Source organism: Notothenia rossii (assembly GCF_949606895.1).
Source record: "Notothenia rossii genome assembly, chromosome: 8".
Taxonomy (NCBI): Eukaryota; Metazoa; Chordata; class Actinopteri; order Perciformes; family Nototheniidae; genus Notothenia; species Notothenia rossii.
This window is the reverse complement of record NC_136906.1, coordinates 81,965,385-81,988,174: the sequence shown is the minus strand read 5'-3', so window position 1 is coordinate 81,988,174 and position 22,790 is coordinate 81,965,385. Positions and strand designations below refer to the sequence as shown.

Below are 22,790 nucleotides of genomic sequence, written 5' to 3'. Positions count from 1 at the left end.
CACAAAGAAGCCCACCCAGGGGACCCTCACTTTGCACCCCTCTCTTTATCCATGTTTAGAGACGCTGCACCTGGCTGGAAGTTCAGGACCATTTTTTAATGGATACAAAAATAAACTGCAAAACTCAGGCATATCATCTATTTTGTTTTTAGGGATTCTCAATGAGGTCTTGATTCAGGACTGAAGTGAAAAAGTCTCGGTGCGCATCAAGCATAGAAATGAGTTTGGTGGTAAAAGCACAAAATAAAGGAAAAGCCATGCAGTTTGTTTATAGCGTTAAGCTCCTCCAGCGGGGATCAGCTCACGTAGTATTTTTGAGAAATGAGATGCTATATATTTCAGCCTTTACTTGCTTTTCAATGATAACTGTGGGTTGGAGGGAATGATTTCATTATTTATGAAATTATGAAATATGTATTATTATTATTATTATTGATTATTATTAATAATTATTATCAAACATTTTCCTTTCTCAAAGGGTGGTCCCCCATGACATGATTTCATGGAAATTAATTCACATTGAGCAATGTAAATATTAGCTATTTGGGTATTTACGTCTGAGAGCCATTTGAAGGCCTTTTTTAGCTGCTGTAACCAAATCAGGTTGGTTCCCCGTGTGAGGCACTGTTGGGCCAATATTCTGCATTCTTATATCAAACAGTTAACTCCATGAAGTTCAAGAACACAAAGATCACATTTTTCATATTAATGCAATCTTTTCTGCAAACCTTTATTAAATTCAGTTACAATCGGCAAATACATTAGCAGCTACATGTTGCTCGAAGCAAACTTTGTTATTTACACACTCTTGACTAAAAAGGCACAAACACTGAGCCAAATGTTAACTATAGTGAAGCCTCGATTTAAAACACCAACGTTTACACCCCAGGACAGGAAGAGGTCTCCTCCTACAGAGGACACAGAGACACCAAGGAGTCATCCAACCAGAGCCCAAACCCAGCGTAGAGAGGTTCAGTGAATGTGGTTCTGAGGGTGTGGATGTGGATCAGTCTGTCAGAGCAGACTCTGTAGAAGGAGAGAGAGCCAGCAGGGTGATCCAGATACACTGCTACTCTACCAGAGGAGGAGGAGGAGGAGAAGCGTGTTTCTCTGTTATTGTGCCAGACATAGTAACCTCCACCAGAGCAGACCAGACTCCAGGACTGATCATTCCCTCCAAACAAACAGTCCTCACTGCCTCCTCTCCTCCTGATTCCTCTGTAAGTCACTGATATGAGAACCCCTCCTCTCCACTCAACCTCCCAGTAACAGAGACCAGTCAGAGCTTCTCTACACATCAGCTGAGACCAGGACTCAAACCTCTCTGGATGATCAGGATATGGCTGCTCCTTTTTCATCCATCTCACTGTCCTGTTGTTCTCAGACAGTTTGAGTTCTCTGCTCACTGTGTTTGAGTCCAGGGTGAGTTCACAGGAATCTGATGAGAGACACAGACAGCAGTTTATCATCAGACTCACCTGAAGGCTTTACTCTCTGTTAGTGGTCCTTTCTCTAAAGCTTCAAGATCAGTCATGTTCTAATGGCGTGTGGCGCAGTGGGTTAGTGCGTTGGTGTTGGGATCAGGGGGTCACAGGTTCAAACCCCACTGCAGTCAGCATGTCGTTGTGTCCCTGAGACACTTCACCCCAAAGTGCTCCTGTGGGGATTGCCCACAGTGTTGAGTATGGAATTCGCTTTGGATAAAAGCGTCTAACAAGTAACATGTCATGTGATGTAATGAATAAATACCACCTCCATCATCTGTCTCTAGAGAGAAGCTGACTGATCCACACTTACACTTCGTCACACCTGGTTTCAACCTCTGCTCTCCACCATGGTCCAGCCTGGAGGGAGAAACACAGTCAGGATGATTTTCTATCCAACAGGAGTCCTAGCTGCTGTTCAGCCTGAAGCAGAGCTCAGTCTGTAGAAGAAGACCTTTAGTTTTGACTTTTGCAAAAACACGTTTACGTATTTAACAAATGTACATCTACTTCAATTAAAGTGCTTCATTATGCAAACAATGTATTCATTTAAAATAATAAATAAAAACAATATAATAAAAAGTGCAATTCCTCATTAACAACTGAACATACAATGTCTTTATAGCACCAAGGTCGATTGTCACTGCCACCGTCAGGTACACAACCCCCCTCAGCAGCGTAGACTGAACCTGCTCAGAGTCGGATCTCCTAACCCTGAATGGTTGTTTCCATGTAATACAATTTGAAGGGATCTGTTGAGATCATAGTCTCAAGTGAATACTTAAAACGAAAGTTAAATATAAATCAAAAATGATCAATCATATTCTTGTATAAACCCATGATGAGAATGCTTCTTGATGGTTTTTGAATATGTATGTATGCTTACAATTTTAGTTGTTGCTGTTTTGATAACTTTACGTTTTAAAAAGAGGGTGTTGAGATCTTCATAGTATGTTGAATACTTAAAACGAGAGTTAGTTATAATCAAATATAATCAATTATGTTCTTGTATAACCCACAATGAAAATGCTTCATATTTTAGGTTTTTCTATATTTACAGTATAAACAAAAGTTTAGTGGTTTGTTAAATTGAGTGTAAGGCCTGTAATGGTTTATGAGTGTCACTGATAAGGGAGTAGGCCGTTTCTTCCCTCTCCTCTCACAGCAGTACACAGGGAGGGGGGCTCCTGACTTAAGGAGAAACACACTGAGGCCCCAAAAAGGTGGTTATGTCATAGCCATATAATATGTCTGGTCATGTCCTTTTTTACACAAACATGGGAAGGTGTGTCTCATGCCATAGCCAATAGAATCTGTCTGGTCATGTCCAGTCCTGTACATCAGAGGCCATGCCCAGTTTCCACAAATATGGGTGTGGAGGAGGTGTCTTAGGTTTTTATATCCTGTTGTTGAGCATAAAGACACTGGGGGAGAGGGAGCAAGCAAGAGAGAGAGAGAGAGAGAGAGAGAGAGAGAGAGAGAGAGAGAGAGAGGGAGCAAGCAAGAGAGAGAGAGAGAGAGAGAGAGGGGGGGGGGGGGTTCCCCTGGTATACTCTCTCCCGGTAAAAGCTCTGTCCCTCAGAGCTGGGTTAATAGCTCTCGGTAAGGTTCTCTCAAACTTGGTAAATATCTCTTGATTGAAAGCTGAGTGAATTTTCTTTGTAAATGAGTGGAATGAATTGATGTTTGTTGAAAGTTAGTACCCTGCGACCTGTGAGGAAAGGCCCTCCGAATTCATGCGGGACAGGTTGAAGTATACGAATGTCGAAATGAGAAAATGAACTGTTTTGGTGAATGAAAAGTTGAATGTGCTTTTTATTAACACCGGTCTTTTATGAGGAAATGCCTCTAAATTCTATCGGGAGATTTTTAAATCTGAACTGAATTGGGCAGTTGAAGTTACAAATGATGGTAATAAATGTCAAACTGTGAATTAAGGTTTCATATTAGAACATGATCACAGCATTATAGGTTCAGTATGAGTATACTGTTGTAAAGAGAGAAGGTAAAAACCCTGTGTTAGTTTGGACCTATTTGTCTTCAAATAAACTGATCCCACCTTTTGGACTGGGACAACTTAAAGACATCTGCGCTCTCCTCTCCTGCTTCAAAGGTAAGATGGCACCCTGCCACACTCACTCTTAGGTAGGGCCACACCTCATTACTGATATCAAAATCCTTCGGGATCGCTTAAACAGATTTAGAGAGTTGTCTGAATTGAAACAGCAGTTCATTGAACCTGGTTCTTCAGGAGTTAGTAGAGGTGAGATCTTGCTGACGTTGGTGGATCTGAGCCAAGCAGTAAACTGACATAGACTCAATAAGGAAGGAGAATAATTCTTACACGGACCACTATTGCGGTAAGCATGTTGTAACTTCCGGTTGTTGTTGTCATCTCCGGGTATCCCGTGTGCCTGTTCTGTTGCTGATAGCTTATTATCTTAACTTAATCGATCGTTTTAAAACTCTTGATCACGGCAACTTTCTGACGTTGTAATCCCATGTTACTACAGCTTAAGCACTCACAAACTCTCCTTCTCTTAGCGACTGTAACTCCACAGTTGCCTACACTCTTTTCGGGTTTGCTAACGGTAGCTACTTTAGCTTGATAGCTAGCCATGGCTCTTTCCCCACCCTCGGGTGCTATTTCCTGCTCTACCTGTCTCATGTTTGGTTACTTCCCGACCTCCTTTACTGGTACCGATACAAGTGTTAAATGTAGTATAGTTGTTAGGTTGAAGGCGGGAATCATAGCCACAGAAGCCCGGCTCCGCATCTTAGAAAATAACTCAGCTACAGTAAAGCTCATGTTAGCCGGTGCGGACCGGCAAAAGGTACTTCCTCTTAGCCGTCCCCCGGCAACTCCCGAGCAGCAGGGAGACTGGGTGACTGTTCAGAAGGGGCATAACGCGAAACCCGCAGGTCCCCACCAACCCGTTCACGTATCTAACAGATATTCCCCACTCAGCGAGACACCCGCTGAGAAGCCAACTCTGGTTATTGGTAGCTCTATTATGAGACACGTGAATTTAGAGACCAAAGCGTCCACAGTCACATGCATTCCGGGGGCCAGAGCGAGCGACGTTGAGGCGCATCTTAAACTGCTGGCTAAAAATAAACGTAAATACAGTAGGATTATTATTCACGTCGGTGGTAATGATGTTCGTTTACGCCAATCAGAATGCACCAAACTTAAAGTGGCGTCGGTGTGTAGTTATGCTAAAACAATGTTGGACACCGTAATCTTCTCTGGTCCCCTCCCCAATCTGATCAATGATGACATGTATAGCCGCATGTCATCATTTCAGCGCTGGTTGTCTCGGTGGTGCTCAGCAAACAATGTGGGCTTCGTGAATAATTGGACAGCCTTCTGGGGAAAACCTGGTCTGATTAAGAGAGACGGCATTCATCCTACTTTGGAAGGTGCAAATCTCATTTCGGCAAACATTTCAGGGCTCTGTGGACTTAATCCATGACAAACTGGAGTTGAGACCAGGAGGCAGAGTCGCAGTCTTACACGCTTCTCTGCGCTCTCTCCTAGGCAGTCATCCATAGGAATCCCGACCCCAATAAAATACCCAATATTAACGGTGTGTGTGTCTGCCCAAGGACAATTTAAGGTAAAACCTAATAGAGGTGTCATACATAATAACCTAATAAAGGTAAATGTAACAACTACTACAGTGCAACAAAACAGGAAGATTACATGTGGTCTCTTAAACATAAGATCTCTAGCATCTAAAGCAATACTGGTAAATGATTTAATATCAGATTATAATATTGATATATGCTGTCTCACTGAAACTTGGTTGAGACATGAAGAATATGTCAGCATAAATGAGGCCACTCCACCCAGCCATATCAATACTCATATTGCCCGAGGCACGGGCCGAGGAGGTGGAGTTGCAGCAATCTTTGACTCAAGTTTACTTATCAATACTAAACAAAAATGTAATTATACCTCCTTTGAAAGCCTCGTTTTTAGTCTTACACATCCGACCTGGAAAACTTTGCAGCCAATCTTATTTGTTACAGTGTACCGTGCACCAGGTCCTTATTCAGAATTCTTATCAGAATTCTCTGTGTTTTTATCAGCTTTGGTTCTTAAAACAGATAAAGTAATTATCGTAGGAGACTTTAATATTCATGTTGACGATGATAAAAATAGCCTTACTGTTGCATTTAACTCTATATTAGATTCTGTTGGTTTCTGTCAGAGTGTAAATAAACCAACCCACTGCTATAATCACACTCTTGACCTTGTTCTGACTTATGGTATTGAAATTGAGCAACTATTAGTCGAACCGCATAATCCTGCTTTATCCGACCATTTCTTAGTAACTTTTGAAGTGCTGTTACTAGACTACAAAGCATTAGCCAAAAGCTCCTGCAGCAGAAACCTATCTGTTAGTGCTATAGCCACATTTAAGGAAGAGATTCCACCAATACTTAACTCGATAGCATGTCTGCATGTAGGGGAGGAAACTTATACAAAATGTACACCACCCCAAATTGATCATGTTGTTGATAGTGCTACAGATGCGCTGCGAATAAAATTAGACTCTGTTGCTCCTTTGAAAAAGAAGAAAATAAAACAACATAGATTAGCTCCATGGCATAATGCCCAAACCCGCAAAATAAAGCAAAAGTCGAGACAACTTGAAAGGATATGGCGTTCCACTAAACTTGAAGAATCTGGTTTAAGTTGGCATATTACTCTCAATGAATATAAGAAAGCACTGCGTAAAGCGAGAGCAGCATACTACTCTTCATTAATAGATGAGAATAAGAATAATGCAAGATTTCTTTTCAGCACTGTAGCCAGGCTGACAGAGAGCCACAGCTCGACTGAGCCTTCTATTCCCATAGCACTCAGTAGTAATGATTTGATGTGCTTTTTTAACGATAACATTGTTACTCTTAGAAACAAAATCAATGACCTCTTGCCTTTGACCAGTATAGTGTTATCAACAGCTCCCGGAAACGTAAGTTCTAATAATATTACACTAGATAGTAAACTAGAATGCTTTTCAGCCATAAACCTTGAACAATTAAATTCAATGATTCTCTCTTCTAAACCATCAACGTGTATCTTAGACCCGATTCCAACTAAGCTGTTAAAAGAAGTTTTTCCATTAATTAGCACTTCTTTATTAAATATTATGAATATGTCTTTATTATCAGGCTATGTTCCAAAATCATTCAAAGTAGCAGTGATAAAACCGCTTCTTAAAAAGCACAACCTCGATCCAGAGGTTTTAGCCAACTATAGACCTATTTCTAATCTTCCGTTCCTCTCAAAGATTCTTGAGAAAGCAGTCGCAAAACAGCTGTGTGATTACTTAAAAAACTATGATTTATTTGAAGATGTTCAGTCTGGCTTTAGAACACAACATAGCACAGAGACAGCTCTGGTTAAAGTCACAAATGACATTCTAATAGCCTCTGACAAGGGACTTGTCTCTATTCTTGTCTTGCTCGATCTTAGTGCTGCATTTGATACTATCGACCATGATATCCTATTGCAAAGACTAGAGCACTTAGTTGGCATACAGGGAACTGCTTTAGGCTGGTTTAGGTCCTATCTATCTGAACGCTCTCAGTTTGTACGTGTCAACGATGAATCTTCCATGCAAACCAAAGTTAGCCATGGAGTGCCACAGGGCTCAGTGCTTGGACCTATTTTGTTCACACTATATATGCTTCCGTTAGGCAATATTATAAGGAATCATTCTGTAAACTTTCATTGTTATGCGGATGATACTCAACTATATTTATCAATCAAGCCTGATGAAATTAATCATCTAAATAAAATTCAAGACTGCCTCAAGGACTTAAAAACGTGGATGACCTTACATTTTTTTATGTTAAACACGACCAAAACTGAAGTTATTGTACTTGGCCCGAAGAATCTACGAAACAAATTATCTAAAGATATATTAACTATGGATGGCATTAATTTGGCCTCCAGTGAGACTGTAAGGAATCTTGGTGTTATATTTGATCAGGATTTATCCTTTAACACCCACATAAAATCAATTTCAAGGACCGCCTACTTCCATCTACGTAACATTGCAAAAATCAGGCATATCTTGCCTCAAAACGATGCAGAGAAACTAGTCCATGCATTTGTTACTTCAAGGCTGGATTATAGTAACTCCTTATAATCAGGTTGTACCAAGAAGTCAGTCAAGTCGCTTCAGCTGATTCAAAATGCTGCAGCTCGTGTACTAACCAGAGTTAGGAAAAGGGACCACATTACTCCTGTTCTGGCTGCCTTACACTGGCTCCCTATAGAACACAGGATAGAATTTAAAATTCTTCTTCTCGCCTACAAAGCCCTTAATGGGCAGGCGCCATCTTACCTTAAAGAACTCATTATACCCTACTGTCCTACTAGGGCATTGCGTTCCAAGAATGCAGGGTTGTTGGTTGTTCCTAGAGTCTCTAAAAGTACAATGGGAGCCAGAGCCTTTTCTTATCAAGCTCCACTTTTGTGGAATCAGCTTCCAGTTTGTGTTCGGACGGCAGACACCCTATCCGTTTTTAAGAGTGCGCTTAAGACCTTCCTTTTTGATAAAGCTTATAGTTAGGGCTGATTAGATTCAGCCCCTAGTTTTGCTGATATAGGCTTAGTTTGTCGGGGGACATCTTACTTCTTCCTTCTCTCTGTCTATACCTGTGTACTCTCATGTTCCGATTAACCCAGCTTCCCCAAATGTCTTTTTTTTTTGGTGTCAATATACGCCGGGATCCGGAGTCATGGATGATCCTGCGGTCCTGTGTCATGGATCGCGAGTCCTGGATCTTGAGTCTTGGCTGTGGTCCTGGATCATAAGTCCTGGATGGATATCCTCATGGATTGATCTTCCTATTATACACACATGCATTTCCAAACATTTGGACTACCTATGTTGCACATTTATTATCTTTTCAATTTACACACGGCATCTATTGCACGTCTGTCCGCCCTGGGAGAGGGATCCCTCCTCTGTTGCTCTCCCTGAGGTTTCTCCATGTTTCCCTTTAAACTGTGGGTTTTCTCTGGAAGTTTTTCCTTGTACGATGTGAGGGTCTAAGGATAGAGGGTGTCGTATTGTCATACTGATATTCAGTACAAACTGTGAAGTCCACTGAGACAAATGTAACATTTGTGATATTGGGCTATATAAATAAACATTGATTGATTGATTGATAACTTCGGTTAGGTCAATTAGTAGGTCAGAGTCATTTCCCGGAATAAATTATCAGCCCTCAGCGACTCTTACAGATGAATTTGTTTCCTAAATCAGGCTAACTCCCTCAAAGATATGAGGAACCTGCAGTCAGTGTGTCCATACCTGAGAGTCTCCAGTCTCCAGAGTGGATCCTCCAGTCCAGCAGACAGCAGCTTCTCTCCTGAGGCTCCTGGATGATTGTAGCTCAGGTCCAGCTCTCTCAGATGGGAGGGGTTGGAGCTCAGAGCTGAAGCCAGAGAAACACAGCCTTCCTCTGAGACCAGACAGCCTGACAGACTGGAACCAGGGAATACAGTAAACTCAGTGTTCTTCAAAGTCACGTCAGCGGGAAAATCATAAGCGGGTTGACCATCATCATTAGCATGAACCAAAGCTGTATACAAATAATCAAAAGTTAAATTGCTTGAAAATAAAAAGCTGAACTCTGACCTGAGAGTCTCCAGTTCACAGAGTGGAATCTCCAGTCCAGCAGACAGCAGCTTCACTCCTGAATCCTGCAGGTCGTTGTTACTCAGGTCCAGATCTCTCAGACTAGAGGACTGGGAGCTGAGGACTGAGGACAGAGCTGCACAGCTTCTCTCTGACAGGTTGCAGTCACTCAGCCTGGGGAAAGATCAGCAGTGAACACAAAGAGTTATATTTTCATGTCTCAACCTGTTCCTAGTTAAAGTAGTTTTATCTCCACTTACAGAGCTTTCCTGGAGGCTTTGACCACTGGCAGCAGCCTCAGAAGAGCCTCCTCTGAAGCAGAGTATCTCTTCAGGTCAAACACGTCCAGATCTTCTCCTGATGACAGTAAAATGAAGCCCAGAGCTGACCACAGAGCAGGAGACAGATTATCTGAGGAGAGACTTCCTGAACTCAGGTACCATTGGATCTGCTCCACTAGAGAACGATCATTCAGTTCATTCAGACAGTGGAACAGGTTGATGCTTTGCTCTGCAGAGGGCGTCTCTTCAATCTTTTTCTTGATGTATTTCACTGTTTTCTGGTTGGTCTGTGAGCTACTTCCTGTTTGTGTCAGCAGGTCATGTAATAAGGTCTGATTGGTCTGCAGTGAAAGACCCAGGAGGAAGCGGAGGAACAAGTCCAGGTGTCCGTTTGGACTCTGTAAGGCCTGGTCCACAGCACTCTGGTAGAGATGTGTCAGTTTAGGTTTGGGTCTGAAGACTTTAGGCAGCCAGGAGGTTGTTGGTTCTTCTGCCAGCAGGTTGACTCCAGAGGTGATGAAGGTCAGATGGACATGAAGAGCAGCCAGAAACTCCTGAATGCTCAGATGGACGAAGCAGAACACCTTGTCCCTCTGGTACAGTCCTCTCTCCTCTCTAAAGACCTGTGTGAACACTCCTGAGTACACTGAGGCTGCTCTGATATCGATGCCACACTCTGTCAGGTCGGACTCATAGAAGATCAGGTTGCCTTTCTGCAGCTGCTCAAAACCCAGTTTCCCCAGAGCCTCCATCATCTTCCTGCTCTCTGGACTCCAGTGTGGATCTGTCTCAGCTCCTCCATCATACTTGATGTTCTTCACTTTGGACTGAACCACCAGGAAGTGGATGTACATCTCAGTCAGGGTCTTGGGCAGCTCTGCCCCCTCTCTGGTTTTCAACACCTCCTCCAGAACTGAAGCAGAGATCCAGCAGAAGACTGGGATGTGGCACATGATGTGGAGGCTTCGTGAGGTCTTGATGTGGGAGATGATGGTGCCGGCCTGCTTCTGATCTCTGAATCTCTTCCTGAAGTACTCCTCCTTCTGTGGGTCAGTGAACCCTCGGACCTCTGTCACCATGTCCACACACTCAGGAGGGATCTGATTGGCTGCTGCAGGTCGTGTGGTTATCCAGAGGCGAGCAGAGGGAAGCAGCTTCCCCCTGATGAGGTTTGTCAGCAGCACATCCACTGAGGTGGACTCTGTGACATCAGTCAGGACCTCAGTGTTGAGGAAGTCCAGAGGAAGTCGACTCTCATCCAGACCGTCAAAGATGAACACAACCGGGAACTGATCAAACCTGCAGATTCCTGCGTCTCTGGTTTCAGAGAAGAAGTGATGAACAAGTTCCACCAAGCTGTACTTGTTCTCTCTCACCACATTCAGCTCTCTGAAGGTGAATGGAAATATGAACTGGATGTCCTGGTTGGCTTTGCCTTCAGCCCAGTCCAGAGTGAACTTCTGTGTTAAGACTGTTTTCCCAATGCCAGCCACGCCCTTTGTCAGCACTGCTCTGATTGGTGCATCTCTTCCAGGTGAGGCTTTAAAGAGGTCTTCTTGTCTGATGGTTGTTTCTGGTCTGTGTGGTTTCCTGGATGCTCTTTCAATCTGTCTGACCTCATGTTCACCATTGACCTCTGCAGACCCCCCCTCTGTGATGTAGAGCTCTGTGTAGATCTGGTTCAGAAGGGTTGGGTTTCCTGCTTTAGCAATGCCCTCAAACACACACTGGAACCTCTCCTTCAGGGTGGATTTGAGTTCACGCTGACACGCTGCAGCAATGGTTCCTGGAAAGAGTAAATCATTGATTAAATTAAAGAGAGGATGTTTTCCCAATTCCATGTTTAATGTGTTAAACCCTCTTACTGCTCTGCAGCCGGTCAGCCAGCTCCTCCTGCTTCATGCTCCTCAGGAAGTGCAGAGAGATGTTCAGAAATGCCTCTCTGCTGCTCCTCCTCTGCTCTTCATCCTCACCTTCCAACACCTCTTCATCCTCCCTCTGACTCTCTAAGCCTTCTGTGTAATCTGAACTCAGGACTCTCTGGATCTTCTTCAGCTCGTCCTCCACAAATCTGACAATGTTTCCCTGGAGCAGCTGGAACAGAATAGGTTGTAGAGTTGAACTGGTAGAAGTCAACATCAGATCATGTGTGAGACAGAAAGCCTGACTATCTGCAGACTGCAGCCTGGACTCTGGATCACAATGCTGCTTCACTACTGAGTGTGATTCTTCTTTTGGAAATTGTTGAAAATGTTTGAGCACCAGGAAATATGCTTGGAAGTAAACAAAAAGGCAACCAGTTGATGTTTTCTATTTTATTAGTTAATGAATTTAGTGTGTACTGTAGATAGCAAGTTTTGTCGTGTTTATACTTTTACGCACCATGAATACGGAGTCCAGCTGGACAGACTGATTAATGTGAACCTCTGATCTCTGTCGAGGAACTCTGTGAAGATAATGATTTTCAACATATACAGAATTACATGTGCTGTTAGTGGATCCTTCTTCAAACAGGACATACGATTCCTGATAGAACCACAAACACTGATGAATATGATGGAGATAAAACGCTGCTGAGAATAATGTTATACTTCAAAAGATTTTAATCGCAAACAAAAATAACTTCCAGTTGAATTCTTACCTCAGACTAACAGCTTGCTTTCCATCTCTAAAATCAATAGGTTTGCCCATAGACCAGTCACTCTTCATGGACACACAGCTGGGTCCAGGTTGCTCATGTTTGATCCTGATAGAAACACAAACACTGATCAATACAAGTGTATACTAAAGTTCTGCCAACATTTGTTTGGTTATTTTAACGTTTTGATACTGATCACAACAAGGGAGAACGTCTAGTTTAAATTCTTACCATGAAAATTCAGAATGCTTTTCATCTCTAAAATAAATAGGGTTACCCATAGACCGGTCACTCTTCATGGAAACACAGCTTGGTCCAGTTTCCTCATGTTGGATCCTGATAGAATCAGAAACACTGATTAATGCAAAGGTACGCTGATATTCTGTTAAAATGCTGATCTCTAATTTTTTAATACGAATAACAACAATTTCGATAATGTGTTACTTTGAATCAGAGTGGTGTCCATCTTTCAACTCAATAGGATCCAGACACACAGACTCTTAGACACACAGCTGGGTCCAGGTCCAGGTTTCCAATGTTTGATCCTGATAGAAATACAAACACTGATTACTGAATACTGCACACTTAAATGCTGCTGGTAATGATGTTGATGTCAGAATGTTTAAATACTGATAACAGCAGACCTGAATGTAAACCTATTGAGAGCTGACCTGTGCTAAAAGCTCTCCAGTGAAACCAGGTCAGTGTCAGTGTTTGAAGGTGGCTGTCTCTTAGCCCTTCACACTTCATCCATGCACTTAACTTCAGAGTGTTAAGAGTTAAAAAATGAAAACACCTCAGTTACGTGAACCGTAACTCGGACAGGTTTAGACACGTCCTGCATTCTTTACTGATGATGTGATCTAAGAAAACAATCAAACTGCTGCTCTTTCTACTAAAGAAACACTGACTGAATCTTTCTAAAATCACTCTACTTTAACTCTTTGACTTTAAGAGAGACATTATACACACTGTACTACTTCAAACAGATATTAAGAATCAGCATCAAGAGTCATGTGACCTGTCCAGGTAAACAGTGACACAGCACAATGTGATCAGAGTGATCCTGATGATGGAACAGATTCGTCTGGGAGGATTCTCACCTGCTGAACTCACTTCAAGTCCACTTCCAGACACTCTGCAGCTTCATGTGTGGAGGACACTCTGCTCATGTGTTCCTCTGCCGTCCTGTGTCTGCATGCATCTGATCCGAGGACACCGTCACACCCTGATAACTCCAAAGATTAAAAACACTTCAGAGTCACGTGAAAACCGGTGTAACAGGTATCATAAACCGTGTGAGAGGTGATGTAGTTCTACTAACTGTCCACTAGATGGTGGTAACTCACAGTATAATACATAAACAATCTGTCCTGACATGTGATGAAGCAACAGTGTGGATCACATTAGGCGCATTCACACCGCAGTACTTTTCCCACAAAGGTTCATCAGAACTTAGTTCATGTGAACTCTGTAGTTCTCATGAACTAAGTACAGATCGCGTTCACACCGGAATAAGTTCCCTGAGGGAGGATTAGGTAAATGAAGTCGCTGACGTCACTTGTTCTTCTTCTGCTTTGGGTTTACTGGCAGGCTGCAAATAACTTCACGGCGTATACTGCCACCCGAAGTCCCCGGCCGGAAGTCCCCCGAGTTGGGACTGGCTTCAGTAGAAGCTGCTGGGACTCCCAGCAGTCAGAGCCGGACAGTGGGACAGGCTTAAAGCATCACATGTGGAAGAATATAAGACCAGAACGGTGGAAGATGGATCAGAAGGAAAGGAAGAGGAGACTGAAATTGTGCATAAAAGCAGCTCCTCCTGCAAAAAATTTCCCACTGTGCTGCTATGAGATACTCAGGCGGTTCAACATGTTGTCAGGTGCTTATCATGTCCTTGGGCTTGCATTTAAGTTCCTGCTGACCCTTTCCCTAACTCAGGTGGCCTGTGAAAGAACATTTTCAACGCTCAAGTTCATAAAGAGCCGACTCAGAAGCAGTCGGTCAGAGAACAAGCTGGAGACTTTTTTGTTGATGGCCACTGAGAAAGACATCCTCATGGCATTGGACTCCGACGTGGTCATTGATAGGGTTGCTGAGAAGAGTGACTTATTGAGAAAGATGCTTTTGTAGCTTAATAAGGTGAGATTAACTCAATAAAATGATTAAGAAAATTCTCATTGTAATTAGCCAGCTCTGTTTTCTTAAATCCTGAACTTCACCCTCTCTTTGACAGGATGCCATCACTTGCCTTTTAAAGGATTCATCCAAAGAGGTCACATGCATCCTTTTTGACTCTCCCAAAGCCCCCCGACTACACTCACACATGCAAACAGACACACAGACACACAGACACACAGACACACACACACACACACACACACACACACACACACACACACACACACACACACACACACACACACACACACACACACACACACACACACACACACACACACACACACACACACACACACACACACACACACACACACACACACACACACACACTAACTCCTACCCCGAGGAATGGACGCTGGACATAGTGCCCCTCTCCACAACAAGCATTCATTTTAGTTATTTCAGTTATAATTATAAGTTACTTTGTGTAAAAATAAAGACAGTGGATAGTATTTTTGGTTAAGCCTGTGTTCCTTCAGTTCTGTGTGCTATGTGAGGTTCTGAGAAACCAGCCACTTAGGCACTATATGGCACTATAGCGTGCGTCAATCAATCAATCACATTTTATTTATATAGCCCAATATCACAAATTACAATTTGTCTCAGAGGGCTTCACAGTGTGTACAGGTACGACATCCTCTATCCTTAGACCATTGCAGCGCTCAAAGAAAAACTCCCAAAACAGACCCCACAATTAACGGTGGAAAGTAGGAAGAAACCTCTGTGAGAGCAACAGAAGAGGGATCCCTCTCCCAGGACGGACAGACGTGCAATAGGTGTCGTGTGTACAGATGAAAAAGGCAATACAATTACAGTGATTAAAAAAAGGATGGAAAAATGTAATGAAATCTTCAATGTATATAAAAAAGATGCCGTCGACTCATCCTGTAGACTCATCTGGTCCTATCTCTATTGTGTTGTCATAGAAAAGGGAGGCAGGGCACTATAGGGTCCCCCCCCCCTAAATTCACTAGAAGTCATAATTTAAGGGGTTATTTTTTAAACTTTTCTTCTGGGGGGGGGGCATACCCCCCCAGACCCCCCTATTAGTGCTCGGTCACTGTTCGCTTTGTGAGAGGGTTTGAAGGTCTAATTTCTAATGATTGATAGTTACACTTACTTGTGGTATGTATTAGTTTTGTTTGCCCTTGGTACGTAAAAAGGATAATAATAATAGCGTTTTAAAATTATACTGAGTTATTCTTCTTGTCAGGAACCGCTACTATTCGTTTGTTTTATGGATTTGGGCCGGTCTGGGTCTAAATGCCAGCGCCGATTTGCTGTCCCTGTCCAGCCATGGTAACGTGTGTTGTTTATTGTTCTCTTTTATCCTCACATCGGTATCTACTTGTCTTCCTCCTTTTTATTTTATTTTATATATTTTCTTATAACTAAAGCTGTTGATATATTGTAATTTTAAGGGTGTCTATTACCATCTGGCCGGGGACAACAGCTGGAAATTAGCCATGTCGGCTAAAGCTGCTCCATTTACTGTTTTTATGACAGTTCATCGACACTATAAATACATCAACTAAACTAAACTAAACATATTTAACAAATGTACATATACTTCAATTAAAGTGCTTCATTGTGCAAACAATTGATTTATCTAAAAATAATAAATAAAAGCAATCTAATAAAAATTACAATTCATTGTTAACAACTGAACATACAATGTCTTTATAGCACCAAGGTTGATTAACAGTGTCTGTTTATTAAATTAAGCTCCAGCCAGATGGTGTTGTGTAATAGAAGCTTAGAAGAACCAAGTCTTATCCAAACTGAACTTTCACTTTATATTCCTTAAACAGTTTCCAACAAGAACGGTGGAAGACAGAGAAAATGCACTCCACATGCTCGTATTCAATTTTAATAACAACAGGAAGGTGTCAGAGGAGGACACATACTTACACTTCAAAATAAAAGCATTTCCTGTGAAACCTTTGAACCTCTATCAAGAATCAAATAAACTAATGTTTTACTGCCTTAAAGAAAACAAGTTACAACAGATGGCCTTGGCCTCCTTCTCTGTTCTCCTCTCTCTTTTTCCAGACGGTCATGTTGGCCTCACCTGAGAGGAAGTTTAGGAGCTGCCACTTGTCCATTTAGTTTTTTGTAGGCAGCCCCCTGATAAAAACTCTCTCAGTTAAATAGACTAAATACCAATGTTAAAAAATAATAGTAACTTGTGAGTCTCTTGCACTCTGTAAAGACACGGAAAACAGTCTCTCTAAGATTATAAAATGGACATTTGTTAAGAACAGCAGGATTAATAACGGAAAGGGGAAGTTTATATACAATCCTCCACTGTGGGCCTGGTCCGATTCCTGCACCCAGTCTGGTGCTCCACTATGGAGCTAATTTCCTGCCATAACTCCACAAACAAACTAAACAGGTTTTACAAATGCCTTATGATTCACTAACAAACACAGTGTGGTTTGCAAATACAAAACACCATCTACAAACTAATGAATTTAGTTTTGCAAATAAAAAACGTACCTATCAAACAAACACATAACAATTTTCTAATAAATCATGTTTCAGAGACAAATTCAGTACATAGTACATCACTTTTGTTTACAAGTACAAAACTTTTTCTTCTCACGGCGGAATATTACTGCCAAAAGTCACGTGACTCACTCAGGTGACTTTTGGCAGTGATGTTCCGCCGTGGTTGTGCTCATACCGATAAGTCCTCCAACTCATACGACAAAATGGGCCGTTTGTTCAAGCACTTAATACGTCCTATAATTACGTTTTAAAGTTTTCGCCCTCTAGTGCTCCCGTTGAATGCAAACGTTACAGATGGTCATTTATTCACAAATAACCCTCTCTGTAAAATCCTAAACCGTAGGAGAGTTTTCCATTAAAACGCTTTTTGATTAGATTTGTAGCGAGAAGTGTATATTGTACTTTTAGAATCCACGTCCAGTCGATATGTAGGATCTATAGGTTGATAGATATTACGAAGATGTTTTGAGGTATGCGGCAGCCTCCATGTGAAGTTACAGGTTTAAAACAGTATTTCCGGTCTCAACGTTTTCATAATAAAACCAATGATCAAATGATTTAACAGAGATATCTGCAGAACTCATCAACTGAAATACATCAGTTTACATTTATTGGTTTAAATTGTGTCCAATGCTTTTGTGTTTTTCCCATAGGTTTTTCTCTTTCGATTCTGAGAGACACCTTTGTTTTTTCAGAGGTTTTGATAGGCTAAAAAATCGATTGTTTTAGGCGCAATGCATGTTGGGATATGGTGTTTATGCGATATGAAATCTGAAAAACATTTGTTTTAAATAAAATAATACTTTATTCCGAGTGTTCTTGCTTTTCTCTTTGAAAGTCATCACATAACGGCATTTTAATACACGGTTCAGCTGCATTACATATTACAGATCTGCCGTAGATATTTATTTATTGAGCCCTGATCAGAAGACCTTTTGACAAACTGTAAGAACTGCCGCCAAAACTGAAAAACTTGATGTGGATCATAAATATATCAGCAATTAAACAACATCTTCCATTTCTTTTCACACAATACGTCTCCTTGCAATATCAACACTAACTCAGCTGACTTTTATATTTGATCCAATCGGTAGATAGGTTATATTTACACCATAACGGTGCACAGCTGATAGAAAGGGATTCTTTTGTAGTTTTTAAAGATATTATTTACTATCTTTCCAACTCCTCATGCAGTTGACTGTTACAGGTCTATACAGGTTCATGGTACAATGCATACGCTTCAAATCGAGAGACTGAAACTTTACTTTCCTTTACCGTTCTGTTTTAATTCCACAATCAAGTTAATAGTCATATTATGTTTGATATTATTATGTTTTAACTACACCACTGGTTTTTAACCCGCACCGCCTAGTGGTTAAAACACGTTATTGCATTTTGTTGTTGAATATGTTTTATTTGATGAAAACATTTAAATATTAAGAGTAGCATACATACAAAATTGTGGGAAAGTAGAAGGCATGATAGACATATAGAGTATAACATATCAAGAAGATACTGTAGTGATCTCTACATTAAAACAGTTTAGTGCAGGACGTCCAAAGATATGAACAGGAGGATGAGCAAAACAGACAAACTAATAAGGCTTTATTCAAACATTAAAGAATACTTTCAGTTAAGGTCTTCTTTTGAATAAGAAAAAAGTACTTAACTTCCAATATATTGCATAGTTTATTTTGGCACTTGACAATCACCTTCCCTGAATTTGACTCAGGTGTAACTAAAGTCTGATTTAAGGGTTGTTTATATTTCACATCATTAATCAGAATCTGAAAAGTAACAAAAATAAATGTAGTGGAGTAAAAATACAAGGTTAACCTCTGAATATAGTGGAGTAGAACAAAGTAGTACATGCTGCTGTAACAAAAACATTTCCCAACTTGGGATCAATAAAGTATATCTTATCTTAAGACGATCGATGGCTACTGCCATGTTTGCAAAATGTGCCTCTGAACCTTGACAAGTGCATGTTTCAGGCTTATCAATGAACAACAGGAGGGGTCACAGACATAAGAGCAGCTGTTAAATAAAGCTCCTCTGACCTTAGCTGGCATGTGGGTATATTAATTCACCCGTTTATTAATTATATGTTTTAAATTTGTTAAAACCACTGTGTTTCATATCCCCTAAACCTGCAGGGTGTACACAGTTTAATACTGGCAACTTCTAATTGTGGGAAATATGAAAATGTCTTATAAAGAGACGTGCCATAGAACATGTTGCGAAACACACAATAGCCAGCATTTGTAGTTCTGGGGGGGGGGGGGACCCGGGGGCTGGATCTGCTGGATCTAATCTGCCGTGGTTCCATTCCATTTCATAGAGCTATGACGCTCAGCGTAACCTTGTTGCACTGCCAATCCAACATCCAATCACAGGGCTTGATGATTAATCATGGGCTTTGTGAAGCAAGGCGGATGTTGTAGTCCCAACGATAGCTGGGGATTCTGGGTAGTGTAGTGTCTTCGGAAACTGTAGTGTCTAAACTCCGAAAAAACTATTTGTTTCTCTGAATCGAAGGTTAAAAACACAAAAGCATTGCACACAATTTAAACCAATCAATATTGTGGAATCAACAAGGATAAAGAGATGTTTTTTAGTGGATGAGTAATGCAGATATCACTGTGTCATCATTTGACAGTGAGGGGAATATATCCGGTTTTATTATGAAAACTTTGGGACCGGAAAAACTGTTTTCACCCACGCTAACTTTACATGGAAGCTGCATACACGTTATCCTGGCGAGGCCTCAAATCATCTTCGTAATATCTATCAAACTATAGATCCTACACATCGACTGGACGTGGATTATAAGAGTACAATATACACTTCTCGCCAGAAATCAAATCAAAAAGCATTTTAATGGCCAAACTATTATACAATTTAGGATTTTCCAGAGAGGGTTATTTGTGAATAAACGTCCCTCCGGAGCGTTTGCAATGAACGGGCCGGGAGCATGTTGTTTCTCACACGACCACTAGAGGTGCTCTAGTGGTCGTGTGAGAAACAACATACACTTTAAAACGTGTCTCTGGGTCGTAAAAAGGGCATGAGCAATCGGCCTATATGGTCTTTTTTGTAGGAGGACAGGCTGGTTATTTCATACTTCACACCACTTCACTTCACCATTTTGAGCAATAAAATAACGCTCTTGACTAAAGAGGCACAAACACTGAGCCAAATGTAAACTATAATGAAGCCTCGATTTAAAAGACCAACGTTTACACCCCAGGAAAGGAAGTGGTCTCCTCCTACAGAGGACACAGAGACACTGAGGAGTCATCCAACCAGACCCCAAACCCAGCGTAGAGAGGTTCAGTGAATGTGGTTCTGAGGGTGTGGATGTGGATCAGTCTGTCAGAGCAGACTCTGTAGAAGGAGAGAGAGCCAGCAGGATGATCCAGATACACTGCTAATCTATCAGAGGAGGAGGAGGAGGAGATGTGTGTTTCTCTGTTATTGTGAGAGACAGAGTAACGACCAGCAGAGCAGTCCAGACTCCAGGACTGATCATTCTCTCCAAACACACAGTCCTCTCTCTCTCCTCTCCTCCTGATTCCTCTGTAAGTCACTGATATGAGAACCTCTCCTCTCCACTCGACCTCCCAGTAACAGAGACCAGTCAGAGCTTCTCTACACATCAGCTGAGGCCAGTCAAACCTCTCTGGATGATCAGGATATGGCTGCCTCTCTTTCATCCATCTCACTGTCCTGTTGTTCTCAGACAGTTTGAGGTATCTGCACACTGTGTTTGAGTCCAGGGTGAGTTCACAGGAATCTGATGAGAGACACAGACAGCAGTTTATCATCAGACTCACCTGAAGGCTTTACTCTCTGTTAGTGGTCCTTTCTCTAAAGCTTCAAGATCAGTCATGTTCTAATGAATAAATACCACCTCCATCATCTGTCTTTAGAGAGAAGCTGACTGATCCACACTTACACTTCCTCACACCTGGTTTCAACCTCTGCTCTCCACCATGGTCCAGCCTGGAGGGAGAAACACAGTCAGGATGATTTTCTATCCAACAGGAGTCCTAGCTGCTGTTCAGCCTGAAGCAGAGCTCAGTCTGTAGAAGAAGACCTTTAGTTTTAACTTTTGTAAAAACACTGTTACATATTTAACATAATGTAAAGTTGATTAAGAGTATCTGTTTATTAAATTAAACTCCAGCCAGATGGCCTTGGCCTCCTTCTCTGTTCTCCTCTCTTTTTCCAGACGGTCATGTTGGATCATCACCTGAGAGGAAGTTTAGGAGCTGCCACTTTTCCATTTAGTTTTTATTTACAGATGTAGCGATTCATTTCAGATGGTTTGAAACGCGAGGGCCGTGATTGGTACGTGATCTGCCCTCGCTCAAGGGAAAACCTCCAGCTTGACTTGAGACCGCCCCCGTGATAGATAAATGTAATTATAATGAAGCCAGCTGCAATGGATCATTGATCCACCAGGGGGTGCAGTGGGGTTCCACACTGGAGCTCATGTGAAATAAAGTGAGATACAGTATGCTGGATGTACAGCGGAACTTTGTTAAGATCCATATGTCACGGATATCATACTCTGTGCTAAATAAGAGACATGTAATCATTTACAAAACATCACCATGTTGTTATTTAACAAAATAATTTTGTTTAGTCGAAAAAAACGAACAGGAGGAAATGCAGCCCGGCTCTCGATTTTTAATCCTAATTTAATCATCATCTTCACCACGATCATTTATGTTTATGTTCGCCGAATTGACATGAAATCACTGACACATATGAATATACTGTATTCAACTTCATTAAAACGTTATTAACGTGCCTAAACTCAGTAATTCACCAAAAATATGTATATTTTAATGGAGCTTCGTCGGTCGATCAGGATCCCAAAGTGTAGCGGAGGGATCCTCATCTGGATGACGGGTGTTATTTTCCCCATAAAGAACAAGTCGCTGCAAATCATCCCGCTTATTACATGGCCTCATTCTCAACAAAGTAACGACATGACTCCCAATATTAATTTAAATGCTTTTATGGATTTAGAAAATGTTTTTATTGATTTAAAAAATAGTTGTATGTATTGATTTAAATTCACATGCATCCGCTAAGAAAAATAGTCCGTTGTTACAGTTTTTTAAACAGTCTGAATGAAACGGCAGCTCTCAGCTGTGTATTTACACAACTAATGGCCCATCAACCACAGCTCTCTCCCCCCCCCCTCCCCTGATCTTTCTTCTCCAGCAGCTAAATGAACAGTAGGTTACTCTGAGTGACAAGCTTACAGTTAGACACAACACTGTCGTTGCAAGTGACCCTCAGTTCGTTGACTTTTATGTTCAACTGCTAAATTTGTTACTGATAAAAAAGGGCTTCTACTGTACCTAATTACCTTAACACTAGAACCGCCACAGGTTTTTGTATAGGCCCACCTAAACCCGTCAAATCCCGCTATCAGAATGCAATTTTTTAACAACATAGGGTGCTACATAACACACTTTCAGGAAAAGTCACGGACTGGGAGACTTTAACATTTTATTGAAAAAAAGTTACATTGCACACACACAACACACATCACACAAATTGACCCGATTGGCGGTTCTAGTGTTAAATAAACTCACTAATTAATGAAACCAGTTCAATACGCATTATTCTTATTCTTATCATTCTTTATGAGCGCAGAAATAGTCTTAAAATCAGATCTGTTTTTTAAATGAAATCTGACGGCAGGCAGTTAGCTCTGATCACCTATGATAAATGCGCCGCACCTAATCGCTGGCCATTCAGCCACAGAGCTCCCTCTATACCAGGGGTCTCCAACCTTTTTCTAACCGGGAGCTACTTTTGAAAAAAGAAAGTGGCCAAGAGCTACTCATGTTATTTTATATAGATTTCAGTGCACATATCACATTCGTGACTCAAGAGCAGAAACATTAACATTAACATGAATAAACTTGACTTTCTCATGAAGAGAAAAAAAGACAAATAATCACCATGCAATACTGAGTTCTGCTTTAACATCAATAACTACAGT

At 41.4% G+C, this 22,790-nt stretch overlaps 2 protein-coding genes across 2 annotated transcripts in view; both read right to left on the bottom strand.

Annotated features, from left to right (window-relative positions):
* Positions 1–696: 696 nt before the first annotated feature.
* LOC307016980 (NLR family CARD domain-containing protein 3-like) lies at positions 697–12,400 on the bottom strand. The gene is made up of 9 exons (XM_079646391.1): positions 12,302–12,400; positions 12,074–12,178; positions 11,815–11,878; positions 11,298–11,526; positions 9,412–11,218; positions 9,152–9,325; positions 8,825–8,998; positions 1,798–1,844; positions 697–1,438 (listed from the first exon to the last, which is right to left on the bottom strand). The coding sequence occupies exons 1-9, from the start codon at positions 12,367–12,369 to the stop codon at positions 909–911; spliced, it is 3,198 nt and encodes a 1,065-aa protein (XP_079502517.1). The 5' UTR covers positions 12,370–12,400; the 3' UTR covers positions 697–908.
* A 5,755-nt stretch (positions 12,401–18,155) lies between these two features.
* Positions 18,156–22,790, bottom strand: part of LOC307016974 (NLR family CARD domain-containing protein 3-like) — a 76,003-nt gene continuing 71,368 nt past the window's right edge. Inside the window, exons 11-12 of the mRNA XM_079646377.1 lie at positions 20,721–20,767; positions 18,156–20,558 (exon numbers count right to left, since the gene is read on the bottom strand). Of these exons, the coding sequence (XP_079502503.1) occupies positions 20,032–20,558; positions 20,721–20,767 (574 nt within the window). The 3' untranslated portion in view covers positions 18,156–20,031. The remainder of the gene's footprint in view (positions 20,559–20,720; positions 20,768–22,790) is intronic.

Bases quoted from the DNA above. Each gene is read 5' to 3' on its own strand.
- LOC307016980 (XM_079646391.1), bottom strand. From the start codon at position 12,369: ATGAAGAGTGACCGGTCTATGGGTAACCCTATTTATTTTAGAGATGAA. The intron at 12,179-12,301 runs GTAAGAATTTAA...TGTTTCTATCAG, and splicing joins AAGCATTCTGAATTTTCATG to GATCAAACATGAGCAACCTG. The intron at 1,845-8,824 runs GTATGGACACAC...TTCTCCCTCCAG, and splicing joins TGGAGACTGGAGACTCTCAG to GCTGGACCATGGTGGAGAGC.